This window comes from Diospyros lotus, chromosome 12 (genome assembly GCF_014633365.1).
Source record: "Diospyros lotus cultivar Yz01 chromosome 12, ASM1463336v1, whole genome shotgun sequence".
Taxonomy (NCBI): Eukaryota; Viridiplantae; Streptophyta; class Magnoliopsida; order Ericales; family Ebenaceae; genus Diospyros; species Diospyros lotus.
The window spans coordinates 3,205,530-3,219,981 of NC_068349.1; the positions used below are offsets into that span (position 1 = coordinate 3,205,530).

Consider the following 14,452-nt stretch of genomic DNA (forward strand, 5'->3'; position numbering starts at 1 on the left):
TTGTTGTATAAGTTTTAATCTCAGATGCTATGTGACATTCAGATGTTGGAAACATTCTCTAAATTGTAATTTAAATCAATGGAGGTCTCTAAATCATAAAATTATTTGGGGGTCTCTGAAACATAAAATTGTAAAATCGTACATGTAAAATCGAAATTTTATAGGATTTTACCTCAAATTGAATTTTACATGGAATTTGAATCATTTGGGAGGGGGGGTTGAAGCCTAAAATGGTACACGTAAAATCGAGATTGTAACAACAATGAGTACAAGCTACAATCCTAGTGGTTCTAGATGACGGGCACTCCCGAGAAGCTCAAAATAGTTGAATTTTGAGATTGAAACTCAAATTAGAGTGAGACCAAAAAGTAAGACCTAGCGTGACATCAAAGATTTGAAACTAGCACTAAGGTAGGCCGAAGCTCAAGGTCGATTGAGGATCACATTTGACCATAAGTTCAAGTGACCTTATCTTAATAATCGCACAATTTCCCTAGTTATATAAAAATATAGTGTTTAAAGATTTAAGTACGATATTTATTACACAATTATTATCTTATTAGTGCATCATTTCCAAACATAGTGACTAATCTTCAAATCTTGGAAGATCCATCAAGAGACTAGACCTACCCTTCTTCCTTTAAAAAAAAAAAAAAAATCAGTTCAAGACACACACTCGAACCTTTAAATAGAGAGTATATTTGGTAAGTCAGTTTAATTACTCTCCTGGCTTCTGCTGATTAACCTTCGTGACTTCCCATATCTCCATTATTAATTAATTAACACTACTCAGCCTCAAAGCATTGAATTTCTTAGCTTCAAAGCAATTCATATACAGCTTTTACCAGTCCATGTGTCTCTCCACCGGCCATTTTTCTTCCAAGAACCCAAGACCAAGACCCATCTCTTAACCCTCTTGGAATGACAACTCTCCTTGTCCTCATTAGTGTTTAATTAACTATATACACACAGAGGAGATAGACAGATATTATATATATATGAATTATAAATATGATCATCAGCCCATATATTATGGGTTTGGACTTTGAATAAGTGCCTGCTGTTCAAACTACATTCGCCCAAATAAAACCAAGGTTTCAGTCACACTCTAATCAGCAGCTTCACATCGTCTACGTCTACGTCTACATTGTTGAAAACGAGGCTCCCCAGTTGTGTCGCTCCTCCAACAAGCAACGCCCTTTTCTTCACTCTCTATGTTGTCGGCATCGAAAGCCGCTCATTCAACGCCGATCCTGAAACGTCCTTCCCTTCAGTTCACGAGCCGCAGCAGCAGCCGCTTCTTTATGACATCCCTCTTCATCATTTGACAAATCATTCCGCAAAGACTATACTTATCTTGGTCCGTAGTTTCAGACGAAATTGGAATTCGTTTCGAATGAATGAATATTTATATACTAAAGTTTGTAACTTTCTGAACATATATAATGACACCTTGATTATTATGATCACTGTTTGGCGACCGGGCAATGCAGCTTTTTCTTCTTCTTCTTCTTCTTCTTCTTCTTCTTCTTCTAGATAATGACATATATATATATAATTAATTTAGGATTACAGGAGAAACCCTAGATAGATAGATAGATTGGAAATGGAAGTATGGAATCATGGGATGGGAAGGGATCCGTGTACACGTGCGACGGCCCCACGAGCGACGGCCATGTCGGCTTGACCCGGATTGGGGTGAAGAGATGTCTGCATCATTCTCCAACACCTCTCTCTTTTAATTTAATCTTCTTTCCGTTCAACCAAACAACCCATTAATTTGCCAACCCATCTCTTCTTCAAATCAACTTAGACCTAACACAACAGAACAGATAACACCCAATTATATATACATGTTTAGTTTGGCTTAGGAAACATGTGGGGGTATTGGGTAAGCCCTATTTTAAGCTCTCTTGCTTTGTTGCTTCTTGCCATGTGCTTCTTATTATTTATTCATTTTTTTCCCTTTTTATATCATGGCAAATGCATTAATCTTGATTAATTCCAATTGTTTGGTTAAACTTAAACTAACGAATAGTGCTAAGAGTCATCACTAATGACAATTGGTACCTTCTCATTGGAGGAGGTGATAGATAATCATGTGTTATTATTTTCTCTGTCTACCCATTCTTTCAATGAGGAGGTGCCACATTACTAGGGGTGTTCGCGGTGCGGTTTGGCTAGTTTGAATCATTTTCAGCACGCCAAACTGCTAGTGCGATTTTTCAACTAAACCAAATCGCGGTCTGATTTGGTGCGGTTTACTGCAGTTTGAAATACTACCTAAAATCACTAAAAAAATATTTAAAAATGATAAATAAAGACACAAATATTGATAAATAAAGATAATTAAATATAAATAAATAGGAGCAAAAAATAAAGACAAAATAGTGTAAAAAATAAATAAGATGGGGCTACCAATTATTAGTTTTTTATAATAATAATTTTTTTTATTATTTTCTTGGGTGGCTCGGTTTAAAACCAAACCGCCAACTGTTCAAATCACAAACCGCGCCGTTTGGACAGATTCCAAACCGTTTTCGACCATTAAAAAAAAAAATCGTTCGGTTCGATTTGGCCAGTTTTCGTAATGCACTGATTTTTTTTGAACACCGCTACACATCACTGATCATTAGTTATAGCTCCTATAATTAGGGGCGAATCCAGTGATGGATCTGGGGAGGGCTGACCCCCAAATCCATAAGTCATTTCAATCTCCAATGATTCAAATCCCATGACAAATTTGGGGGACGGCTGGAGCGGGCACGGGCTGTAGCCCGTGCCTGCCCCCCTAGATCCGCCCCTGCCTATAATATTATTTTAAACTAACTCTCTAATCTAATTTAGTTTCAAGAAAAGTGAAGTATTTCGAAAATGAATCAACAATTAATAATTAATGCACCAATATTGCATGAAAGAGTTTGATTTAATTTTATGAACTGTATATTATTATAATATTTTATACATGTGAGCAAGTACCAAAATTTTAATATATATCTACATATGGATCAAAATTTTTTAAATTTAATGCATGTAACACTTGTATTATAATACACGAAAATGTTTTGGGAGCACCGTTTCGATGTTTCTAAAACGTTTTTGTTTTTGAAATGCTAAAATTTTTTTTTGGCTATTTTTGCAATTTCGAAATGTTTCAAGATCGTTTTGTCACATTTTTAATTTTTTATAACCTTCTTTATAAGAAAATATCTTATAATCTTCCATTTTTATATAATCTTAATTTTCTTATAATCTTCTTTATTAACAATTATATTATAAAAATATCTTAGTTTTTTTATTTAAGCATTTTTTCACTTTTTTATTTTTTATTTTTTATTTTTTTTAAAAAATACCCTTCTCTTATTTTCATTTCATTTCGCATTCGTTTTTTATTTTTATATAAACTATTTGTATATTTTTTAAGAAATTTTTATATATCAAAAAATCATATAATACACACACACACGTAAGTACACGTCACAAGCAGCTGGATCCATCATCCATCTGATATAAAATAAACAAGAAGAACTACAGGAAAGACCTCTGTTTTGTCGTTTTGGAAAGATTAATAATAATAATAATAATAATAATAATAATAATTAAATTATTATAAATTAATAGGGGAATGGGGGATTAATTAGGGCTTTGAAGCGTGGTTGCAGATTTCATTCGCGGTGGTGACGTGGAGATTGGGTTTCGTTGGTCGTGGAATCCAATCCTCTAAACAACATTAATTGCCACTCGTGCGGACAGTCTCTTGTCAGAATCGTCAATCCTTCCTTGGAACTTCCATTTCTGTATTTTTCTGGCTATTTCTCAAATTTTGTACCCCTTTTATTTATTTTTATTTTTATTTTTAATGCATGCTAAAAAATATTATTTATTTAATTTAAAAAAATCATTCAACTTAGTTAACTTCTTAAACATAATATTCATAGATCAGTTAATTTGGGCTTAAATTGAATTAGGGAATTGTTTGAGGGCATTTAAAGACATGAAATTATTTATTGGTTTTAATTAGGCACTAATCAACAAGATTATCTTATATGGCTCTCTAACTTACATTTACCTTAAACCTAATTAAGTTTATGGTAAAATCAAAATAGGTTTTTTCTTTTAATTACCCACTTAATAGATTGAATTATGTTACTTATAATTAATATTGAAGAATTGAAGTAGAGAGATTTTTTTTTAAATAAGTAAAATTATACTGTTTAAGACTGGTAAGAACACAATTAGAATCTATAAAACTCAAACTTTAAGACCTTAAACACAACAACATTATCGTCTAATAATACCATAAAACAAACCCTTTGCTGATTAGCTTTGTTTCAGTACTTACATGGAATAGACTGCCATGATTAACCATTTGAAATATGTTGCATTCTATGAACTCAAACTACCCCCACAAACAGGACCAGATATAGAACATATATGTGCGCGCGCGAGTATATATATTTATATTCCTTTTCGGTAATTAAACAGAGAGTATATTTGCTAAACAGTTTACTGGTTTATATGTGGCCTGACCAGTCAACACACTGGAGATTAGAGAATTTTTAATTAGTTATAAAATTAAGGAAGTAATTAAGTAACCACCACCCTTGATTAGATAGAGAAAACGTACGCAACCAAACAAAGACAAAACTTCATGTCTGTTCTTCTTATTGGGTCCTCGTTCCTTGTTTTCATCAAATCACAGACCTCAGTGTTCCAAATAATTAACGATTGTCTAATTAAGAGAGAATCTTTTCCTATACTAAATTCAAAATATGATTAATACATATATAATATTTTTAACGGGAAATTAAACACAAAACAAAGGACATAACAACACAGGAGACGTAGAAATTGGTTTGAACAATGCTCGGGATTGAAAAGGAGGACTGCTAGTTATGCGTTACAAAGGGCTGCTTCGGTTCTGATAGATTTTGGGCTGAACAAAAGGAATCAGGGAAGGATCGTATGTCGATCCGACAGCCTATTTGTCAATCTACAGGTAATACGAATGATTGTACGGAGATTGGCATATTAGAACATGCCCAGCACTACACTTGATCATCATCATCATCATCATCATCACCAATTATAATGCACATCAGGTGGTCTTCGGTGGGGTAAGGATGTGTACATATATATATAGATAGATAGATAGATAGATAGATGCAACTCAACCCATCATAAAGGTGTACAAGGTTTGTGTTGATCAGATCAAGTGAAAAACAACTCAAGGAACAGGAAACTAGTTTATAACTACTGTTCACATGGAGGCTGCAGTTCATTTTATATATTTATATATATATATTGTGGAAATTAATTAAAAAAAAAGGTTATCTGATCACATGGAGCTGTTCTGATCAAGCAAATCACCTCAAACATCATAATTAAAGATGCCCATATGAGAAAAATAAAAGAAATAAAAAGGGCATATAAATGGTGACAGGAGGAACTGCAATTAATATCTCGAAAGCTGCAATATTATTAAAGAAATGTCAAAACCCTGATGTAAGAGAGGACAAGATACATGTAAAAGTAGCTTTGGAATGCAGAAAGTCGTGCCCAGAGAGGGTTGTATTATTTGATTAATTTATTAATTACATTAAAATTTGATCAGCAGAGAGTTATCAAACAGATAATTAAGTATATTATTAACTAATTAATGGTGTGGTGTGGGTTTTTTTAAGAGTAGTTGAACCCCTCCTACATTATTGTCTAAAGTAGGTGGTTTTTTTTTATTAGTCCCATTAGTTAAACATGCCTTCTTGTCTCTCAAGATCACTGTTTCTCTTTCAAGCTAAAGTGGCCAACAAGTACGCATGATCTAAAAAGCCTTTCATTTGCCAAATGGTGAAGATAATGGCTTCCAGGGAGGCCATCGAATCGATGCCATGCAGCAAATTAACCCCTTCGTCACTCCACATTTACATTACATTACGGGATCTCATCGATAGTAGAAAAAAGAAAAATTCAAACAGATATGTATAAAATACCAGCGTTTAGTTAACTTTAATGTTATTAGCTATGACTATATAATTATTACGTATTAATAAAATATTTGTTATATGAAGGAAGAGGGTTTAAATCATTCTATATAGTGGGTGACTAATATGGTCACATTTTTGGAGTTAACTATAACCTGCTTAATTAAACCCAAATTAGAATGAGGTATGAATGTGTTGCCAAACACAGCCAAGAGAAGATCATTTCTAATTAATTGGGTAAAGGTATCAGACCGTAAGGGAGAAAGAAGGGTTACTTAAGTTGAGGGGTCATTATTAAGGCTTAGATGTGGGGCCTAAATGCACATTGGCAAGGTCTACATGTTGGTGCCTATGTATGACACAAGAAAGTGATGGAAAGAGGTTAATCATAATGTATACGATTATTTAATACATAGCTATACAGTATTGCTCGACAAGCTGTGACTTGCAAACTTAAAACAAAACTGAATTAAGACTAGAAAGGAGGAAAAATCTCTCTCTCTCTCTGTGACTGTGCTTCTGCTGCTCAGAGTGTTCTATTCTAGTGTCACTATCTTTTGTTTCATTCATTTTTGGAATATGCCCCCTTTTCTGTGTCTTCCACATTCACAACTTCAGTATTATTCCACTATGTGAATAAAGATAGTGGGATAAAGACTAGATATGTTGTTGGGATAAAGACTGAATTATACAGAGATAATTCAGCCTTTATCTACATAGTGGGATAAAGGCTGGATATGTTGTTGTTATTATTGTAATAGTATTTAAAAGTGTCATAGATCCCATAACACTTTTAACCTACAATAATTTGATCATCCTTAACATGCAGAAACTTATACAAATTAACCTGATGATTTGGATGATTATGTGAGTCAGATAATTAAAACTCCAGGGGTACTGGGAATGTATGATTAATGGTTCAGTACCCATTTCACAATGTCCAAATGGGATGCAGGAACCGAGATATAGTTAGTTCTTAGGGCTTTACATTTTGTTAATTAACATTATATTATGCATATCAGTACAATCAAATTCACTATTAGTCTCTGTATAGGCCTGTGACTTGCCTTAATCAGTCTCTCCTTGCCTACTAGTTATTGGTTCCATATTGTCGGATAAGGCTTCCAATACTACTGCGGGGGGGATTTCTAGAATGTATCATTAGATGCCCGTAAATCCCGATTCTGCAATAAATGGACAAGTTCATTACTACTTAAAGAAGAAAATATTAAGCATTAACTGTGTATTGATGAAAAATTATAAATTCTTGCAAAGACAAGATCAACCAGTTCTCCACCATTTTTCCCTTCTAATTATATCTTTGATTTTGGTGCGATCAGCACATAAGCTAGTTGCAGTGCTTATCACATAAAAAAATCAAGTCCTTCAAAAATGAGCTGCAAAGATCCATTATCACAGAGCAAATTATAGAAATGAATGGGTTTGGTTTGGTTTATGTTCAGCTCTTCAATTTGTCCTTTAAGGATGATGTATGTGGAATCTTAAAATGAGAGTATTAAAACTCATCAGGACAGAGGGGGGAGAGAGCTCTTTTTATAATGAAAAAAATAATGCAATCTGTAAGCCATTAAGGGAACCAAATGCAATTAAGAATTCATTATAATATGATCCACCCCCTCATCCTCTAGTGTTTATAAACACGGTAATTATATTGCTTGCACAAAGCTGCAAAGCGAGAGCAACTGATCATCACCATGACTGGCTCTGGTTCTCCTTGTGGTGCTTGTAAGTTTTTGAGAAGGAAATGTGCTAGGGGATGTGTCTTTGCCCCTTATTTTTGCCATGAACAAGGTCCCACCCATTTTGCAGCCATCCATAAGGTTTTTGGAGCAAGTAATGTCTCCAAGCTCCTTTCTCACCTTCCCGTGAGCGATCGATGCGAGGCTGCAGTCACAATCTCTTATGAAGCTCAAGCCAGGCTTCAAGATCCAATTTATGGTTGTGTCTCTCAAATTTTCGCTCTTCAGCAACAGGTTTAGAGCTATATATGTGTGTGTATCATTTTTTTAGAATTAGTTTCTAATTGCAACCCTAATTAATTACTTGTTTCGTTAAGCTTGATCAGTAATTAATCCTTGATTCTTTAACTTTGCAGGTTGTTCATCTACAAGCCCAACTAGCTTCTCTGAAAGAGCAGGCGGCTAGGAGCATTATAAATGGCTCCACCAGTACTGCAAACCCTAGTGAAGCATTCAGTGGAAAATTCCCTTATGCCCAAGATGTCCAAAGCTGGTTCCAGTCAGAAAATTCAAGCATGGTGCCACAATTCAGCCCCAGCTTGAATTTTGGCAACACTGCGATTACCGAAAACCAGCTGCTCAATCCCAACTTCATGGGGAATTATGATCAAAATCAGATCAAGCAAGAAAATGCCTCAATTGGTAGCTTTGAAGAGGCCTCTCACTCCATGGACTCCCTTGATGTGCAAACAAACATCAGGCAGTGGCCTTTCCAGGATGATGCAGATGAGCTACAGTCTCTGGTATTTGGCTATATTCAGCATTATTAGTTGATCTTCATGTGAAAATCAAACGATGGTTCTGAAAATTCTGCTCGATTCGGGTACTCTATATATCAATTTTGTAATGCCACTGCACACTTGAAGACATTCACTTTGCTGCCACTAGAAACCCTAGAAATGTTCATACAAATTGGAAACCCTACAATTAATCTACAATCTACTCTATGATTGCTTTTCTTAGATCCTGTGCAACCTTGGATTTGGTGTTAGAATAATATGTAATTCTCTGACATATCTGGATTTTCTCAACATGATAAATACCTTTGTTTATTGACCTAGTATACCTAAGACCTATAAATTAGACCTATATATACATCAGGAGGCCAAACCTAACTGTTTCTGTAATATTCACACCTTTCTCTTTACAAACTAAACCTAGTTAGTATATATAAGTTTCAATACTGTTTGTCTAATTTTGGAGAGAAGATGTTAGTTCTATATCATCACTAATTAAGTACTTACAAATTACAATCAGCACTCAATGAAGAACTCGTAAGTGTATGTTCATGATGATAATTTATATCAAGGTTTACTCACTTGAGAGACTCTCGATGCAAATAGCTTCTCAATGTTGCAGTATAACTTGTTTTTCTAGTATCCTAGCTGCACTTTATCATTTTGGATAATTGCTATGTAAACAGTTATCTTCTCTCCCATACATAGCTGCATGCACTTTATGATGAAATTTATTAAAGGGGAAAAAAAGTAAAGAAATGTGGTGAAAATATATACACCTCTGAAACATCACCATGAGAAGCTATCTCACGCAGTCACAGTCCTTAATTGGATGGAATCACAAGGTGAAGAGTGAACACAGATAACTCTAACAGATGAAAATTGATGAAGATGAAGAGGTTCTTTTCACCTCTTGTTGATGGTTTTTGGATATATATATATACCTCTAGGTTAACACCCCTTGTGACTGTTATGATGATAGAGCTGCACAGCTAAAGATGGGTTGGATATTTTGTTTCCGTTCATGCTCCCATGGCAGGTGATTAAGCTCTTTCGTTCTTGTTTTAGGGCTTCTTTGTTCATATTTGAAGTTAGTTTAATTGGATAGAATCACAAGGTGAAGAGTGAACACAGATAACTCAACAGATGAAAATTGATGAAGATGAAGAGGTTCTTTTCACCTCATGTTGATGGTTTTTGTATATATATACCTCTAGGTTAACACCCCTTGTGACTGTTATGATGATAGAGCTGCACAGCTAAAGATGGGTTGGATATTTTGTTTCTGTTCATGCTCCCATGGCAGGTGATTAAGCTTTTTCGTTCTTGTTTTAGGGCTTCTTTGTTCATATTTGAAGTTAGTTCAATTTTTCTGGAATCTTCCTTTCTCTTGTACTGGGCTATTAGGTTTTCTATGTCCATTGGCTTATAGTACTAGCTAGCAGGATTCTAGGGATTCATGTTATAAGAATTTTCTTACGTGGACCACGACCCTTCTAGGTCATGTAATTATTTGTTAGTCTTTCTATCATTATATAACAACCTTCAGGTCATATATACCTTTCATTGAGCCTTTCAAGTTTCTCGAAACCTCTTAATCTTACGCAAGAAGCTAGTCCGACCATGCATGTAATTCCCTTCAAACCTCTTAATTGGTTTTGGACTTTTGATGCTGTTTGCCTTTCTACTTGGTCTAACCTAATCCCTTTGTTTTCTTAATTAGTTCCTGTTTGTAAATGTTTAGCCCTCCCTTTCTTTGTATATACCTCTTGATCTTTGAACTTATAATCGAACTTTTTATCAACTAAAAAAAAAAACAACCCTTGTGAATTCTCCTATATGGACAATCCTTCCTTCTTGGGACAATCCTTGCTTCAAAGTTGCTTATATATATATATATATGTGTGTGTGTGTGTGTGTGTGTATTATACCCAACATTTCTCTCTTTTCTTGGCATGCATGCAAGTTATAATTATTATTATTATTATTAGGATAAATTGCAAAGAATACCTCCGGGACGTGGTAAAATTACAAGAAATTTTTTGACGTTTAAGAAATGACTATAACTACCCTTGTTGTAAATTTCTATTTATTAGGGGTATCGAGTGTAATTTTTTCTTATTATTATTTGCTGAGAACATGCAAGTTAATTTGCTGGAACAAAAATGTAGCACTTGGACTAATTTGTGAAGTGAAGATATATCACCATTATTGTTACTCTCCTCATGCTAATTAATTATATATAGTGCTTAAGCACCAAAATAGATCCTTAATCCCAATCATCTACACTTGCTAAGCTGGTTGATTTGGGAAATGAACAGCTAATCTGAGGGCTTATATATAATTAGCACAAGTGCAAAGATGCTAATTAATATCCCAATCTTATTATGATTTCACTATGAGTAAGATCAATTCTTAATTTCTTCATCCATCCATGGAATTACAATTGAATGGAATCTTCCTTTAGCTATATATATTCTAATAAAACAATGTTATCTATCACAGTTTTAATTTGTACACATAATTATGTTAAAATTTGAACGAATATGTTATTTGAACGCTCATTTGTGATATTTTTCGTAATATATACCCATACATTAACTAGACGTAAAATACAATATATTAATAAACGAGCATCCCATGTGAGCATCCAAGATAGATTTTCGAAACAAGAAACAATAATAACGCTTGATCCCATGCGAGCATCCCATGGTAAAATATGAAACAAGAAAAAGAAAATTCAAGTTAATTTTCCTTTTTAACAAGATTAGATCACCCGAGATTTAGGAAAAAGTAATTGAGCCCCCCGATATTTATATTTAAAATTTTAAATTTAGCAATGTTATTACCTACCACTAAACTACAAATAATAAATCAAGTTAGTTATTTCATCAATCTGAATGATCTCCATAACCCTAATTAAGCTCTGTTTATAACCCTAATTCATAAAGGGGATTTATTAGGGAAATTTGCAGGCTACGTGGACCATTGGATGCCCTTTGGTTTAGGCCCAATTAGAACTTCTCAAAAACAAATAGTCCAAAACTTAAAAACAAGAGTCCATTTTGGTGGCCCGCCTCGGGGCAAAAGAGTAAATAAAATTTGGATAGGAATCATTTATGAGTTATATATATTTTATAGAAATTTTACATAATAAATATATTTTTTTAAAAATAAAATACATTTATTGATGCTTAACTATTACTCTTAATTAAGATAATGATTAACATTATCCTAACTATAGCTATTAAGTTAAGGAATAAAATAAATTAGTGAGGGATTAAATAATGTTAAAATTATGTTTAGTATATGAGGTATTAGTCCAGGTAATACTATGATTTGTTAGTTTAGTGAAAGGCGTGATTTTAGCATTAATTTGTATTAAGTATATAAAAAGACAATAATAACGCTTGAGTAAATTAAGTTCTCCAATATTTTGATCGTTATCAAGGGTATTTTGATAATAGTTCCATAGTTTCTATCGAGAATCATGCTTGGATTAAGTTATCTTATGGGTGGTGGGATTAAATAATTCCACCTATATGGAATTATTTTATCTTAATATTAGTTACGTATAGTTTGGGTTGAACCAAATATAAGTTTAAGTCATTATTGATTTGTCGTATTTGAAGCATATTTTATTTATAGACAACATGCATTTATTACATATTATTTTTAAATTTTTAAGTAATTTTATTGATTAACTAAATATTTTAAAATACAATGCATCTATTATTAACTAATAGATTGTTTGAAAATTGAAAATAATTTTTAATAAAAGTACTTTTTGTAAAAAAAAAAATATGTACGTATTGTACCGAGCAATAGTTAGTATTATCCTTTACAAAAATATGAGTAAATTAAAATAATATATATATAGTATTATTGTTAATTTTTCCCTCAATCGATTTAACCAACCAACAAACGAAACTAAGAACCAAATTGTGAAATCGAATTGAAATGAATCATTCGCACAAAAAATACAACACATAACAGAATACAAACTATACATGTTTACATCCATAAATGGATCCTAATCATGGTAAAGATTTTTGTCTCTACTCAATTCACTATATCAAAAAGATTACAACACGATTACACCTATTCAACAAAAAACGGAACGATATATAGTATTGCATCAAGAAGACAAAAACCAAAAAATAAGTATAAAAATGCATCAACATCGAGTAAACATCGTACTCACCACTGCCTCTTAACCTTACCTCCCACGACAAAGCGATTTACACCGAAGATAAAATAATACAACGGAAGTTCTAACCTATCGGAGGATTCACAAGTTTGTGTCTCCTTGCCTTGCGCTGATTAGGGTTTCTTTTATTGTAATAGTGAAAAAAATGTAACGATTTGATTCTAATAGCAGTCTTATATACCAAGATAAATGATTGTAAATCACACGATCAGCGTTTAAGATGAGATCAATGGTTGATATAAGAGACAACCAAATAACATAATAATGACATGTAAATGAAGATAAAATTAAAGCCGAATAACATTTGCATGAAAAGCAGATAAAATGTAACATTTATCATGTAATTTTGAATCACTTATCATAATAATTATGTTAATATTTAATTTAAAACTTGACATGTAAAGATTATTCAAATGATTATATGAATAATGTCTATATACTTTTCATTGATTGTCATTGTTTCCCGACCTCTTTTTTATAATTTTTAATTTTTAAAGCAATAATCTTACTAAATTATATATCAAACACTTAAAATTAAAATTAAAATTTTATTATTTTAAAAAATAAATTTAAATTGAGCCAAACGAGACGGGCCCAACGAAGTGGGCCTCCGGATGTGGGGAGGCCGGTCGAGTGTCTTTATTTTGGGAGGCGGACCACTGGGCCCACGGGCCCAGACATGCCCAGATCAAAGTAAGCCGCACGTGCAAAATCAAGGGTGGTCAAAATTTGCAATTATTCATTCACAATAGCGTAGAAAGGGAGAAACGCCTGATATTCCATTCCCATGCTCTGCCCCACATTCTAATATGCCAAGTGTGTACACACCACGCCACCAACCAACTTCATGGAATCACAAATATATTTATTATATGGTTTTAAAGTCTTTTTATCTATTTATTAATTCGGTCTAATGTTTTGGGTTTCGGTATAAGATTTGGTCCAAATAATCGAATCTAAATTAGCCTCTTCACTTGTCTAGATTAGTCCATAAATTAAGATTTAATCGTTTATATGACATAATCTTAGCCCACTCTTACATTATGTCTATTTAAAAGCATGAATTTCAAAAGATAAGTGAGTTATTTTGCTTAATTTGTTCTAATTTTAATATAAGATTAACTTAATTATCAAATGATATAATTATGAGAGATCGAGCCTCCTTTTCGTAGATCAAGCAAGTTTTGAGGGTCAATGATAACTACCAAACACTCGACCTTAGACAAATTTAGTGATGATTGACTCCAACCATCATTACTTAATTATAATATCTTTTTTGTTATACTCAAGTATTGATATATTATATTTTTTTAAAACAATATAAACATATAATGCATTAATATATAATTATTATTAAAAATATATAAAATTATTATGTTATTCCAGTTGAGTATTTGTTTGAGGCGAAAAAAATTAGAGAGGGCGTGGACCCTACCCCTGCATGCCTAGGTGTGGGCCCAGGTGTGTAAAGATGTATAATAATAATTTAATTGAATGAGTACTGGCTGGGCTGGGAATAATTGCTCTCTAAGTGCAATTAATGCACACGATTGAAGAATATAATATAATATATTACTATGACATGGTAATGGGCTCGAAGTACTTAACGCCATTTCATTCTTTCAGAATTAATTAATTAATTAATTAATTAATGTGGTGTTAGACTGGAATGAAATTTTAATTAATCACTCTCTTTTATGTGCTTTTTCGTTTCCTTTTCCAACTTTAAATTGTCCACAACTTTTATACTTGGAATAATTTTAA

General features: G+C 32.9%; 2 protein-coding genes across 2 annotated transcripts in view; one reads left to right on the top strand and one right to left on the bottom strand.

Moving 5' to 3' along the window:
- LOC127786488 (autophagy-related protein 9) overlaps positions 1-14,452 on the bottom strand; it is a gene marked incomplete in the record, with an annotated part of 1,007,132 nt that overhangs the window by 190,177 nt on the left and 802,503 nt on the right.
- LOC127786569 (LOB domain-containing protein 29-like) lies at positions 7,681-8,698 on the top strand. The gene is made up of 2 exons (XM_052314052.1): positions 7,681-7,975; positions 8,098-8,698. The coding sequence occupies exons 1-2, from the start codon at positions 7,697-7,699 to the stop codon at positions 8,509-8,511; spliced, it is 693 nt and encodes a 230-aa protein (XP_052170012.1). The 5' UTR covers positions 7,681-7,696; the 3' UTR covers positions 8,512-8,698.

What these genes read in the sequence shown, in the direction of transcription:
- LOC127786569 (XM_052314052.1), top strand. Translation starts at nt 7,697, where the DNA reads ATGACTGGCTCTGGTTCTCCTTGTGGTGCTTGTAAGTTTTTGAGAAGG. An exon ending in TTTTCGCTCTTCAGCAACAG is followed by an intron (nt 7,976 to 8,097) that starts GTTTAGAGCTAT and finishes TTAACTTTGCAG; the next exon opens with GTTGTTCATCTACAAGCCCA.